The sequence below is a fragment of the Tilletiaria anomala genome (assembly GCF_000711695.1).
Source record: "Tilletiaria anomala UBC 951 chromosome Unknown K437scaffold_2, whole genome shotgun sequence".
Taxonomy (NCBI): domain Eukaryota; kingdom Fungi; phylum Basidiomycota; class Exobasidiomycetes; order Georgefischeriales; family Tilletiariaceae; genus Tilletiaria; species Tilletiaria anomala.
The window spans coordinates 150,338-164,517 of NW_013547020.1; the positions used below are offsets into that span (position 1 = coordinate 150,338).

The following is a 14,180-nucleotide window of genomic DNA, read 5'->3' on the forward strand; positions in this document are numbered from 1 at the left end:
AACCTGGAATGCATTCCCGCTTTACTCGTATTGGCCGGCGAGTCCTTAGTTTTGTGAAAAGACATCTGTCTGTGGCTACGGTGGAGCTTTGTTCAGCGGAACGGGCACGACTTGCCCCACCATGTTGTGTCGCAGAAGTAGCCCAGCGCAGAGGCTGGATATAGTGCTGTTCACAGAGAAGCACTTGGTCTGTGCAATGTGGTCCAGAGGCTTCAGGCGTAAATAAAAGGGGAGCCTCGTATGCGGTAGGAGGCGGCAAATGCTGTCGTCGCTAGCTTCTTGCGGCATCAGGGAGATGATCATATGACCCAATCGCAATCACATTGTGCGAGCTTGGTGTGAAGGATAGTGATGTATCGCACGTACCCAGGGCCGCTTACACCATCCCATGCCCTCCATCGCTGGCCGGGCGCATCGCGCGCTCTGAAAGCCGGCTTCGCTGATACGTTAACGGACCCAACACACCATTTTCCTAATCAAATAAAATTAAGTTAAAAAAGAGGCTGCTGACTGTTTTCGTGTTTCACTGAGCGTAGAAAGAAGATTGATCCCGTCTGAAGCTGGGCATTCCATGAAAAGCGTTGAAGAATCAACAACATGTCTGCCTACGTTGCGCACAGCGCAGCTCTCGGGGTCTCAACGAGCCATCAGCGATCAGAAGTGAGCTCGGGCTGCTGGGCTCTGGCAGCAGATGCGCTGATGGTCTCACGATCAATAAAAAGCACCATGGGGAAGATTCGGAACTCGGGTCTCGGACTACTCTACGCCACATTGGCCCAGCTGTAGTGAGCACAACTGGGTAACGTCGTCCACTGGGACGGGCAATGGTGCAAACAACGTCGCTGCTCGACTCCGTTGGGAAGATGTCCGGAAGCCAAGTGAACGTGTCCATTGTCGCCGGATGCAGGGGCCCTGTGCGCCACGGAGGCACGTCAATCTGGCAAAGCTTGTGCGAATGGGAGGGACCCGATGACTGGTAACCATCAGAGGCGCAAGGTTTTGCACCTGCGTCATTACCGGCCAACACTATTACTGAAAGCGCTGCTGCTCTCCTCCGGCGTACTAGTCATCAATACGCTGATATGGGCGCTCTCCGGAGGGATCCTGAAAAAGAATGTGCTTGGACTTGCGCTCATTGCCTGGACAACAGGTCTGCGGCATGGCCTCGACGCGGATCACATCACGACCATCGACAATGTCGTTCGACGGATCATGAACAGCCACAACGAAGGACGGAGCCCAAAGACGCCAATCACGACCGGGACGTTCTTCTCGCTCGGTCACTCGACCATCGTCCTCTCGGTGATCATTGCCATCGCGATGTCGGTGTCCATCGCAAGCAAATTGGATGCCGTTGGAAGTGTGGGAGGGGTGATCGGTACAGCGGTCAGCGGCTCGATGCTTATGCTGCTTGCCATCATAAATGCCTGCATCCTCTTCGGCACCGTTAGGAAACTTCGAAGGGTACGAAGAGGCGCAGATGCCGATGCGGAATGGGCACCTAGGGGCTGCTTTGCGCGAATGGCCAAACCACTCCTTCTCGCAACGGATCACCCGTGGAAGATGTACCCAATCGGTGTGCTCTACGGCATTGGCTTTGACACTGGTGCGCTGACAGAGGCAGTCCAACTGGATTATAAGATAATTCTAGCTGACGTGTAGTTTTACTTTATCTCTTGCACGAAGCGAGCAGCATCGCGCTTCTGAGCGTATCTGCCATTGCATCGACTCGTTCAGATGCACATCGCAATGGATCGGTCGTTCTGCTCGCCCTCCTCTTCGCATCGGGTATGTGCCTTGTCGACTCTCTGGACAGCATCATGATGGTGTACGTCTACTCCCCTAGTGCTATGCGCGAGGGCTGGAAGCTGCTCCGCCCTCCTAGAGATGGTGCCGAGACGGAAACCGAGGCAGGCACTCAGCCAGACTTGCAGACCGCCGAGCAGACAATGGCAAGCAATCCTGCGGAAGGAAATCAGGATGCATCACCGCAGGAGAACAGCAAAATCGCGTCCAATGCGACGGTAGCAAAGCAGACACCTCAATTTCCCTTTGAAAGCCAGCCTGTCAATCTGGAAGCGGGACATCTAGGGAGCAGCCCCAGGGTCAATGTGCTCACTCCGGCTGTGAAGCTCTCATTGGTCATGACCACTGCCTCGATCTTGATGGCCTTTACTATTTCGCTCATTCAAATTTTGAGTCTTATTGCAGACCAATGTGGTCCGTGTGCAGCGGCAGCTGAGAAGCAGCAGGAGACGGGGGACGGCGGTCTCGCTGGACGCTGGTGGCTTGGCTGGCAGGATGCGGCAGACAAATCTACCTAGTGAGTGTAGCAGTTTTACAAGGCCTTGTGCAATGCGGCGCTGGCCCGGGAGAAGCTCCAGTGCTGACCTGGCTGCGTTGCTCCAGCATTGGCATCGGCATTGTTGGTGCGTTCGCATTGGCGCTTGGCTTTTTCATGCTAGAGCAGTCAGCCACGAAGTGGATACGAAAGCGGCGAAAAACTAGAATAGTAGCACAACAAAGCTGAATGACATTCAAAACAGCGTTTGGTGATGCATGCAATACGATGCTTCGACGCTACAACATAGTGTACCTTTACTATCAACGGCGTCATCTGAGCGACGCTGCTACATTGGATCTGCTGGACGCTGGCCCGCTAGCAATGCATCAGGAATTGGACCCGTGTTTTCGTATTCAGACGCCTTTACTCCAGTGGACTCATCCTGCTTTTCGTAATTTAGCAGCTCTGTTTGCTCGAGGTAAAGCTCATCCTTCAACGAATCGGTCCAGCCTTTCATGTGTTCGAACAGAATCGAGCCAAAGATCGAGCAGGTTGCTACGGCGGCCGCAGCAATGTATGAGTGGCGCAGGTATGCCTGCCCATTCGCTCGGGGAATGTCGATGCGAGCACCGTAAAGGCCGAGAACAGTGAGGACAGGCGGAAGAATGAGCGCAATGGCAAGCCTGCCGACCAGGCTCAAGAATGGGATCTCCTGGTCCTTCCAGGCGTCGTATTGTGCGTCGGTCACAGAGTATAGGACGATCTTTTGTACCATGGTGCCTACTTCCCATGCTTGGATCAATGAGATAGTCGGTGCTGGGTGCTCCAGGCCAAATAACACCGGAACTTCCACATCTGAGAAGGAAGAAAAGATCAGTGCCCTGCTATTATCTTCCTACAAAGTGATTAGCGAGAACTCACACTGTTGGAAGTTGAGACCAAAAAGGAGTGGCATCGTCAACCGAACAACGGCCACGTGGCAGAGCCAACGACAAAAGGGCTCAGCCAACCGACGCCATAGCGGAGTGTCGTACTTGATGGCAATGATCTGCACCCCGTCGGCATCCTCCTTGGGCTGCTCGCCTCGGACTAACTTGGAAACGCCGCGAGCCGCTGCGAGAATTGCGAGGGAAAGGCAGGCACCGATGAAGTACGCACGCCCATCGTGCGGCTCCCTATCGCTCAAGAAGCGCGCTGAGAATGTCCGTCCAAGGAGAAGTGGAATGACCATGCAGAGCGTAATCAAAAGCGCAGCGGATAGCCCAAGAGAAGCGACAAAGGCCCACAGCCGAACGCGAAATTGCGGCGGCACGTAAACAATCGTGTACTTCGGCTTCGTTCCGGTCATCTTGGAAATGGCTGCGTGTTGGACTTTGATCGCCTGGCGGCCCCGCTCGTCAAAAGGCATTCCACTCGCATCCGTTCGAATGACAAGGGGCGTCGACATGATGGCATGGTTGTCCGCCGGTACCCTAGCAAAGCTCCCAGTGGGGGGCCGAGAGCCGACTAGAATTACCGAGTTTTCATTGCTGGCTTGTGATCCCTCTTGAGCTGACAACGGTACACCCTCTTCATCGCGGTGTCGACCTCCGCGCAGAAATGATGAAAGACGTAGCTGAGCTGCAGCATACTTCCACCACCGCGAATATAAACGGCGGGTGAGACGCGATGGTTTCGCCTTGCGAATGAGCCATGGCACGACGATCAAAATCGCGACGAGATCAAGGAGAGAGTAGGTCGTGTGCTCGCGGGCCGACGTGCGCAAAGGAAGAATGAAGGACGCCCAAAATCGAAGAGCCACAGAAGGGAAGCCGACAGTGCCGATAAGGACGGCTGTATACATGAGCACCGACGTGCCGAGCTTGGCCATGTGTGTTGTGCTCTTCCGATCGAGAATCTCCTTTACTGGTTGGAAATTGAGGTCGTGCGGATCCCGGATCCAGCAGAGCACACCGGGGCGAGCGATGTCGCGAGTCAGGCTGACAAATTGGGCGAAAAGGAACATGTAAAGGGTGCCTACTACCCAGTGGACGAACAAGAAAGTCAAGGGCGCAGCACAGAGACTACTTATGCGGTCGGCGATGGTGATACCCATGCAGAGCGGCAGAGCGCAGAGGTCGAGAATGAATCCGCAGCCGAGCGGGAATGCCGCAAGCTCAATGCCGATAAAGAAGCCAACTTTGACGATGACAAGCTGTTCATCAATGAAGCTTTGCGCCCAGCTGAAGATGCTGCTGTTGAAATAGCGCGATGCTCGCTGCTGAGCCATTAGGGCAAGAATCCAGTACAGATGCCCAACAGCGACGGCAGTGGCCCTGTCAACCATCCTCTTCCCATAGATCCTCCCGTTGACCCAGGCGTGCAGATTCCAGAAGCGAGAAGACATCCAGCTGGCGGACGAGTTGGCGACCTTCTGAGCGGCAATGACTGAATGCCTTGGCAGCCAAGTGAATGACTCCTTCGCATGCCCTGCATTGGACTTGACTTGGGAAACGATCGAAGATTGGGCTGCTTGATTGGGATTGGGACCAACCATAGTGCCGATGAGCTGGCTCAGGCTTTTGCTGAGGAGAGCGATGAGGCCGTCGAAGAGCGGATCTGTGATGATGCGCAGTCCTCGGATGGGAAGCTTTACGAGCCAAATGAGCCTCTCTCCCGTGCCAAAAAGTCTTCCAATGATGAAGGGCACCGCAGCGAAAACCAGGAGCGCAAAGCTGGACAGCACAGTGATAAGCGCGAGATTCTGCCACAAGGCACTTAGTGGGCCGTGCAAGCCAACAGTTTCAAAGACTCCCATGACTTCATCCTCCCATGCCTGTTGGGCATCCGCCTCTTCCCATGGGTCCAGGTCGTCCCCCATTAGTTCATCAGGATGGCCGTCCTCATTTGCGCCATTGATGGGCACCTCGTTGGCAACTTGGAGGCCATCAGGCCCGTCGATGTTAAGGATCCTCCGTTGCAGTATCCTAGGGACCGCAAACTGTGCGCCTTCTTCGTCCGAAGTGACGTCCTCCCACGCATCGTTTTCTTCGTCGCTACTATGCGAGGACATCGCGTCGTCTGCGTCGGCTAGTGTGCCCATAGAGTCCAGCTGCAAGTTGTCCAACAAGTGTTCTTCAGTGACGCTGTCACGTCGATCCAAGATGAAGGCCTCTTCTTCTGATCGATTGGACGGACCGGGAAGTGACTCGGACCGATTCGCGAAATTCTGCTCCTCAGGATCCAGAGGTGCCAGCCCAAGTGCCTGAAATCTTCGTCTTCTCATGTCGTCCAAACCAGGCCCCTCGCCTGGTCCGTTTTGTGGCAAGTTTGGGTTAGAGACTTGCAAAGACCCTGTCTCATCAACGACGGAAGATGACGTGGGAGGCCAGGTGGGGCCCCCTGCATGGTTATCGTCCCCAGTAGCGCCTCCTTGACCCTTTAGCTCGCGCGCGCCTAGGGCAGTCCGCACCTGTTCTGGCGTATCTTCAAGCGCTTCTCTTCGCTCTCCTATGTTATCAAGTGGGGTCGCGAGCGCGGGCTGCGCGTGCGGGTCAACTCGCGCAACATTCTGCCTTGCCAAAGGGTTCGCAGGAGCGGCAACTGGCGCATGATCGGGCTCCCCCGCTGGTTCTGGAGCTTGAGGCAGATGCTGTAGCACCCACTCCCTAAGCAGGAAGACGCCTACAAAAAGGACGACGATAATGCAGCTCAAGATTTGGCCCTCGAAGCAGTCCTTGATTAACCCATTAACGAGGCCTTTATGCTCCTGGAAAAGCGCTTCAAAAAGAGCCTGGCCTTGCACTTTCGCTTGGTCATCTTCGACCGCTGGTGAAACTGCAGGCGCTTGTGCCGCTGCGTCCTTTGTAGTGTTGGAATTGACGATGAACCAGGCCATAGCATCGGGTGCCGGGCCGGCATTGATACCCCAGAGGATACCGTCCGAGGTCCACAAAAGCCCTCTTAGAGTGAAGATGTTGACGAGCGGCAGTACTACGAGCCATGATAAGGCGCATAGCACGGCACGCAAGAGGTATCGCAGCACCTGAAGCGTCCGGAAGAACAAGCGCCGCAGGTAATGACGCCATGGCAGGTGCCCAGCCGGCATAGACGCTTTATAGCGTTTGTGAAAAACGTACGAGTGGTTACAGAGCTCGCAGTATTTCTTCTTACTATGTTGGAGCCATTCAATCAAGCTGAACGTTCGGAGATAGGGTAGTTAGCATATTTAATGCCACATACATCCACATAAAAGCACTGACCATGCTTGATGGCACGATCTGATCGAGCCGGTACACTTGCAAGGATGGTAGAGCAGGGCGTCTGGCTCAGGGCCGCTCCTGCAGATCCTGCAAGTCTCCCCCTCTGCATCGGCAGCGACATCCATTTTGCTTCAGTGTTGTAGACCACCACACAAGGTGTCGAAGCAATGTTGGCCGATTGTCAATAGCAAGCTCACGGCCGCAATGTCAATGATTCGGGCGTACGCCGTGAGATCCAGGTGTCCTACGATGCTCCCGGACACATCGCCTTCGCTGGCTCATCTAGCCACACGGGGTAGGGACTACGCTTGATGGATAGCCTGAGACCAGCGTACTATGCAAGCCTACCTTGGCGTGCTTGGACCAGTCTGCAATTGAAGTGGTGTGAAAGACGGTAATGCAGAGCACATATTCCTGGAGGAGCAAGCAAACTCAGCTTGTAGCTGAATATCAAGTACCAACCTATGATGATGGGAAAGGTGATGACTTCCGCCACATATTTTTGCATCAGAATGCCGTCAAAGACGGGTTCGATTGATTTCTTTCATTTCCTTGGTCCTACCTAGGGTGAAGTCATCGCCTTGACAAAGCCCTGTTATCCCACAAGCCCCGGGGGAGCTGCAAGACGCACAGCAAGAGAAGCCAATCCATCCTCATTGCGGGTTTCACAAGCATGCCACCGAAAAGTGAGTAGTTAGTCGGTGCCACCAACCGACAGCAGGTGCGGCGACGCAGGATGTGGTTAACCATATTATGTGCGGTCCATTCGAATTTATACATCGTCATCAGCGAACTCAAAGGCTGCCGCTGGCAGGGCGCGGAAGGCTGAGCAGACAGACAAGAAGGCAGTGGAGGCCTCGGCGAAAGCCGAAGCGGCAGAGGCGGCTCGATGGGAAGATGGCGCGAAGGGAAAGTCTGCAGCAGATATGAAGCGAGAAAAGGCTGAGGAAGCGGCCCGCAAGAAGGCGGAGAAAGAGCGCTTGCTAGCAGAAGAGGAGGCCAGCTTGCCAAAGCAGCAGAAGTTGGCTCCGAAGGCTGGCGGCAAGAAGGGTGGCAAAGGGACGTCAGGCGCAGCATCCAGCTCTGGGTTTGATGATATGATCAGCTCGCTGTCCGCTTCCAATATCGACGATGCAATCGACGCCATCGATTTGGCAACCGAGAAGACCTGGGACAAGGCAGCGATGGGTTCAAAGGCAGCTCAGATCGATTCACACCCTGAGAGGAGATTTAAGGCAGCTTTTGAGGCTTACAAGGAGCGGGAAACCCCGAACGTCAAGAAGGAGCATCCCGGGTTGCGGAAGACGCAAGTCGACGACATTCTGTACAAGCAATTTCAGGTGTGTCGATCGTGTCTCTGTGTAGCAACGGCCGCAGACAGAAGGGCTGATGAGGACACTCAAATGTACAGAAAGCGCCGGAAAACCCATTCAACCAACTCACTGTCGCATACGACGCTGGTAAAACCGAGAAGATGGCAGCATTGCAAGCTACGCGTGAGGAGACAGCAAAGCGGCTCGGTTCGTAAAGTATCATCCTGTCGTTTCTGGTACTTGATGGCGACATCGGTCTTCACAAAGACTTGAATTTGTCATCGCAATAGATAGTTGGTAAAAGTACAACATTGGCGGGATACATCTTTTAAAAGGGGGACACACGCGCATTTTAAGCTGTCCTCAGCTCCTCATCGACTAATAGAAGTACGGCGCTGATGGCGATGACCAGAGAGAGAAGGCCTGTCATGAAATTGACAATCTTTCCACTCCTTGCATGTTCGACATCTTTGTCTGCAAGATGGAGCTCGATCTTCCTTCCAATTGCAGAAGCAATTTCCCTCGGGCCTGAATGGGCCATGACGGCACCATCAGCCTGGCCATCGCACATGGGATGGGCTGATCCTGCTTGCGCTAATACGTCTATCCGCTCCAGAGCGCGCTCTCTCTGTAAATAGTCGAATGTGCCGATGCCCAGGGCGAGCAGGGCGACGACGAAATAAATGAGGCCCAACACAAGCGAGCCCGTAGCTGTATCTAGCACCCCCCTAGATACTTGTTGCTTCAATGCCACTTTCGGCATCTGAAAAGCACTCGGTTCGAGAAGGGAGTTTGTAGTCTGAAACGTGAGTAGTTCTGATGGTGGGGGAATTGTGTCAAGGATGTACCCTGTCGCCTTCTCAGCGAATCCGTATTCACTTTGCGCAGGTGCAATCTTCATCGCATATATTCTCTCTCGCCACCGGCGCCGCAGAGCTCGTTGAACGGAAAGTCGCGAGCCTTGAGGCCCGCGAGGGTCGACAAGCAGCACGCTGGCTTTTGGACTTGACTGGACGTCATCAAGATTGAACCGTAAGAGCAAGAGCCCCGATAGCCCAGCCATTACTGCAGAGGTCTTGACCCAAGACATGAACGTGCGTTCACGTGCTGTGACCATTGAGACGTGTCAGGATTGCATTCACGGTGAAGCATCAAGCCACTGCATTCTCACCGCAGAAATCCCTCGTCATACTACTTGCGACATTTCTTACCATGAAAAATGAAGACACGGCAGTATCGATCTTGGAGAGAAGCCGAACTCTCTGCCCCACTGCAGCTGAGTCAGCCATCGAAAAGGAGGGACCTTGTTCCAAAGTAGGCGCAACTTCCCCTGGAATCGGTGCGGGGGAAGGGCTACGAGAGTGGAGGGTAGAGCGAGGGTAGGCATTCGGGATGTGAGGTGTCAGACGGCGGCTTTGGCTCTTTGGAGGCACGGACGCCATACTAGACGCATCTGCCATACTTCTGCAAATATTTCAGTCGGCTGCCTGCAGCAAGCTTGAAAAGGACCTAATTGTCTAGCTACCAACCAGCTGTCGAGGCTTCTTGCGTCGCCCGATTCCACTTCCCACGGCGCCACGCGCGAGTCTTCGCTTGCGCCAGGATCTGTAACGAGCTTATTCGACACACCTTGTGATCGCTGAAGCGGCTCCTGCCCATTGACCTCATGCAGTCGATCTAGGCCATAATACGTTGAAATACGATGCGCAAGAGATTACTGATGTGCTCCAACATGACTGCATGACGCAAGACGTCGGGTTGCCGGCATATATAATATGAGTTCACGTAGTTCCTATATGGCGACGGCGAAGCACTAGTCTTCGAAACAATGCGCTTTGTGGCTTAGTTCAGCTGCCCCGGTAGGTCGGCCTCCTTTTCGTTGTACTTACTGGGGCCGTCGCGCGCCAGCCGCCAGGGGAGAGCGCGACTAGTTCGATGAGATCTGGTTTTCGACGAGGTTAGACCGATGCGTACTACGATGGGAGAATAAGAAAGAATAAGAAGACCTGCGAGGCAATTGGGATTGACATCTTTGCATTGATGACGGCTGCTTTCTTCACGTCGTTGAGAGTCCATTGTATACCGAGCCAAGGGACAAGAAGCACACCCAGTCGGGAACGTCCTAAGAATCAGAAACATGGCTCCCAAGCAGCCATCTACTAAGGGCGGCAAGAGCAAGAAAAAAGGCGGCGGAGGCGTCGACATTGCACAGGCCGAGGACGATCCTCTCCATGCAGTAATTCTCGCCGACTCTTACAACTCCCGCTTCCAGCCCTTGACGCTGGACAAGCCGAGATGCTTATTACCCCTCGTCAATGCACCGCTTATCGACTGGACCTTGGAAGCCTTGGCGCTGGCTGGTGTGCAGCACACCTACGTTTTAGCCCGTTCTCATGTCGAACTCATTCGTGACCATGTCGCTTCCCGCATGGACAGCAGCATGATCACTGTTATTGCGACTCCTGAGGCGAGAAGCGTGGGCGACGCAATGCGAGAGCTCGATACCAAGCAACTCGTCAAGTCAGACTTCCTACTTGTGCACGCAGACTGCGTCGGTAACATGGACCTAGCCGAAGTGATCAGGATCCACAAGGAGCGTCGGAAAGCCGACAAGGACGCGATCATGACTATGTGCACCATGTCGACTGCTGCGGGCAGTCGCAGTCGGTGCGTTTTCCCATGAGTCTCTTACAAGAAACCCGGATTTTGACACCTTGCTTGCAGACCATATGGTGACTTGGCACTCTTCTGCCTGCAAGGTGAAACGACTCAGCTCTTGCACTACGAGGCCCTCCCCGCGATACCGCGAAAGAAGGGTATATCGCTGCCTTCCATTCTCTTCGATGAGAAGGAAGGACATGCGGAAGTCGAGTTGCGAAATGATCTCGTTGACTGTGGTGTCGATGTCTGCAGTGTCGACGTGCCGCCGCTCTTCTCCGAAAACTTTGACTACCAAGACCTGCGCCGCGACTTTGTAACGGGGATTCTCACTTCCGACCTGCTAGAGTCAAAGATATACGTACACGTCGCGCCATCGTCGCCACATCGGATAACCGCATCCAGTTCCAGCACGCGAAGTGTGTGGGCCCCTCGAACAGGAAGGGGCTGGGGTTATGCAGCGCGCGTCCGGGACCTTCGCACCTACGTTGCGATCAGCAAGGACGTGATTTCCCGTCGGCTTGCACCTCTCGGTCCTGGTGGCAACATGCCGGGTGGAAGCCGTTACAGTATTAAAGCTGGCTTGCGATATACGGGAGACGATGTACACCTCAGCCGAAGCTGCAGCATTGAGTCTGGCACGCTTATTGGACCTGCCTGCAAGATCGGGGAACGGGTCACGATCCGGAGGAGCATCATTGGGCCAGGCTGCATCATTGAGGATGGCGCTCATATCTCGGACTCGTACATCTGGGCAAATTGCAAGATTGGGGAAGATGCCACGATTCAAGAGAGTGTTCTAAGTGAGGAGGTTCACCTGCTAGAAGGCGTGAAGGTCGGGCGAGGGACACTCATCGGTCAGGGCTGCATCATTGGCTCGCGAGTTAAGCTGTGTCCCATGTCAAGGGTGGCCAAGATCAGGTACTCCGACGCGCAAAGATTAGAGGATGAGGACGATGAAGACTTCTCCAGTGCCCCGCTGGCTGCCGAGATGTCATCAAACCAGGCCCAGAATCCATCTTTCTCCTCAGGGTCGTCAGACCTTGGGGTCGGGGGTCAAGGCTTCCTCTGGCCTTTGCGCGGGCAAGAAGGCGCCGAAGATGATGAGGACATCTATGACGACGACATAGTGGAAGACGCGCGAAATGTTGCAATCTTACAGCTCGCTGCGGGAGACGAAGGGGTGCAACTGTACGATGACGCGTCCGACCTTTCGTCCATCGACGGTGATTCTGACTTTGGTGAAGACAGTGATGACGAAGTCAGTGCGATCTCATCGGCAACTTCAGCAGCGGCCAATTCGCGAATGGCAGGCAAATCAACGGCAAGGGCTTCAGGTGCGCGAGCAGATAGCGGTATGGGCGCTAGGAGTGAAGACATGAAGACCTCCTTGACGCTGAGCGGCTCGGCAGCCACGGCAGGCGAGAAAGCGGCGGCGCAGCAGCGCCTGGTCGACTTTCACGAAGAAGCACTCGCATCTCTTAACCGCGCTTACGATGAAAAACACCAGATCTCCAACATCTCGATCGAACTCAAAACGCTGCGCATGTCGAGCAACGTACCACCAAAAGAGGTGTGCTCCACAGTCGTTGCGTTCACACTGAGCAAGTGCGATGCAACAAAGCCGAAGGAATTGGTCGAAACGATGGACCACTGGGGCGAGCTCATTGCCTCGGTCGCTTCTGATGACGAGATTGAGGCAATTAGCGTGATGCAGGTACGTGTGCGGTCTGGCCTGCTCCAGCCGATGATCGCTTCGCGCGTTACTCACATACCTCCCTTTGGCTGCCCCTCTTCTTTTTGCAGGCCTATTGCGCCGCATTCAACGAAACACATGGCCGCCTCTTTGTGCCGCTGCTCAAGAAGTGGTACAACGACGATGTCGTGTCGGAGGAAGGTATACTGGAGTGGTACAAATCGCCGCGATCGAGCAAGCCTCCTGCACCTACAGAACATCTCCTTAGCCATCCCCAGCTTGCATCTAGCCAAGCAGGAGCAATGGGTGGTGCCGTGATGGCCGTCGATTTGGAAGTCTATGCCGGGCTCAAGAAAGCCGCACATGAAGTCATCATGCTCTTGCTTGAGGACAGCGAGGATGAAGACGATGATGAAGAGGACGAATAGCGCTGCGTAAAACGAGTACGCAAGAAAAGGTGGCGCGTCTCTTGCATATCCCAACGTAATCCTCGTTCACGTGTTCATGAAATGCTTTCGATACTTGTATTAAGCCTCTGTGCAATGAATGCGGTCATCACCATGTTGCTAGCTGCCTACGGTGGGCTATGGGGGCCATGGGTAGGGTCAGTCGAGACTGAGGCTTAAAAACTGCGCGATTTTGTCGTGGGCGTGCGATGCGTGCGGTGTAAAGAGGTGTTGTATCATCACAAAACAAAAGGTAAAATGCGTTCATTGCCAAGCAGGCGCGCTACTCTAGTCAAAATCTGGCCGATGAGCACCGGGCTGTTGTCTCCAATTACACAAACTCCCTCTGGCTACGACCTAATACTGACCAATGTCACGATTTGTGGGGAGGAGGAGAGGATCTGCCGCAAAGGACAGAAAGAACCACGTGGCAATGTATTCAACCCTGCCGCGGCAATAGGCCCAATCATCGGCACATCCACAGCCTCTCCCCACTACTCACTCATGCTGGACTATGGTATATATATATATACATGTATGCCCAACTGACTTGTATGAATCTAGCCATTCTCCCTCCCTGCCTTTATAGATTGCCTCTGCACCTATTGAGATGGGTGGGTCTATTGTGAGCGGAAACGTAAAAGACACAGGGCCAGAAGAGTGTCATAAGTGTGGGAAGCAGATTCTGGCAGAATTGGACTCTTGAGTGACATCCCAGCTTCGTATGCTTGTGCAGTACCTTGCGATTTGCAGTGGCTAAAAAGTGTTACGCTTGTGAGGTGTGTCTGCCATATGCACCATGGATGCAAAACAGGCAGGGAGTCTCCAAGTGCGTTCTCGTGGTATAACCCATTTTGGATATCTGCCCCCCAGACACGATAACTCCGTCCCGAGAAATCAGAAAGGCCAGTTCAGCTGTAGCAGGCAGTGGCCTGCAGTGGCTACAGTACCAATGTTGTCTTGCAGTGCCTTGCGTTCCGCCGCACCGCCGCACCGCGGCACCGGCGGGATCGCTAGTGCGGCCGAGCCGCATCAGGGATAATCGCCAGCTTGCTTCGGTTACCGGGGCAGCCACTAACAAGCACAAAGATACCGCACGGGCGCGCAATCGGAATCTGTTGTGGTATCTCGCTCGTGCCGTGCTGCCATCGACCTCTTCTCGTCCTTATTTCAGATGGGCTTTTCTGCAGGTGCAGCTATCATCACTGCTCTAGAGATACACACCCGCCCGCCGCCTGGCCAGTGGCCACCAGCACACAGCACCATCTGCTTTACCAATGCCACAGGTAGACAGACGAATTGGTCACACAATGCCCAATCCCGTCGGCGTATTTTGATTGTTATTCTGCGACACATGTCATGACCATCCCCATCTTTTCCATACACCCGTCTCATTCCAGTCAATCATCAGTCCCTTTTTGGCCGGGTGCAAGGACCTACGTTGTACCGTGCCAGCCAGGCTTCACACTCGCCGAGCACTTTTCCTCTCCTTGGGTTCTGGTTCGTCTTTTTAGAAGCATCTTTTCTCTTCCTCTCTCTTTC

The 14,180-nt window shown here is 54.3% G+C and overlaps 5 protein-coding genes across 5 annotated transcripts; 3 read left to right on the plus strand and 2 right to left on the minus strand.

The window, feature by feature from the left end:
* Nucleotides 1–541: 541 nt before the first annotated feature.
* On the plus strand, nucleotides 542–2,685 carry K437DRAFT_230599 (NicO-domain-containing protein). Its single transcript, XM_013390760.1, has 3 exons — nucleotides 542–1,606; nucleotides 1,687–2,323; nucleotides 2,410–2,685. The coding sequence occupies exons 1-3, from the start codon at nucleotides 970–972 to the stop codon at nucleotides 2,528–2,530; spliced, it is 1,395 nt and encodes a 464-aa protein (XP_013246214.1). The 5' UTR covers nucleotides 542–969; the 3' UTR covers nucleotides 2,531–2,685.
* Nucleotides 2,536–6,937, minus strand: K437DRAFT_292311 (uncharacterized protein). The gene is made up of 3 exons (XM_013390761.1): nucleotides 6,526–6,937; nucleotides 3,206–6,459; nucleotides 2,536–3,139 (listed from the first exon to the last, which is right to left on the minus strand). The coding sequence occupies exons 1-3, from the start codon at nucleotides 6,648–6,650 to the stop codon at nucleotides 2,631–2,633; spliced, it is 3,888 nt and encodes a 1,295-aa protein (XP_013246215.1). The 5' UTR covers nucleotides 6,651–6,937; the 3' UTR covers nucleotides 2,536–2,630.
* Nucleotides 6,938–7,622: 685 nt separating this feature from the next.
* On the plus strand, nucleotides 7,623–8,053 carry K437DRAFT_219115 (DUF1014-domain-containing protein; the record flags this gene model as incomplete). The annotated part of the gene is made up of 2 exons (XM_013390762.1): nucleotides 7,623–7,865; nucleotides 7,937–8,053. 2 exons carry the CDS (start codon nucleotides 7,623–7,625, stop codon nucleotides 8,051–8,053), a joined length of 360 nt encoding a protein of 119 aa, XP_013246216.1.
* On the minus strand, nucleotides 7,982–9,744 carry K437DRAFT_69639 (uncharacterized protein). Its single transcript, XM_013390763.1, has 5 exons — nucleotides 9,728–9,744; nucleotides 9,468–9,671; nucleotides 9,283–9,302; nucleotides 9,010–9,191; nucleotides 7,982–8,945 (listed from the first exon to the last, which is right to left on the minus strand). Exons 2-5 carry the CDS (start codon nucleotides 9,504–9,506, stop codon nucleotides 8,191–8,193), a joined length of 996 nt encoding a protein of 331 aa, XP_013246217.1. The 5' UTR covers nucleotides 9,507–9,671; nucleotides 9,728–9,744; the 3' UTR covers nucleotides 7,982–8,190.
* A 127-nt stretch (nucleotides 9,745–9,871) lies between these two features.
* Nucleotides 9,872–12,746, plus strand: K437DRAFT_230602 (uncharacterized protein). Its single transcript, XM_013390764.1, has 3 exons — nucleotides 9,872–10,505; nucleotides 10,563–12,213; nucleotides 12,303–12,746. Exons 1-3 carry the CDS (start codon nucleotides 9,976–9,978, stop codon nucleotides 12,618–12,620), a joined length of 2,499 nt encoding a protein of 832 aa, XP_013246218.1. The 5' UTR covers nucleotides 9,872–9,975; the 3' UTR covers nucleotides 12,621–12,746.
* The last annotated feature ends 1,434 nt before the right edge of the window (nucleotides 12,747–14,180 follow it).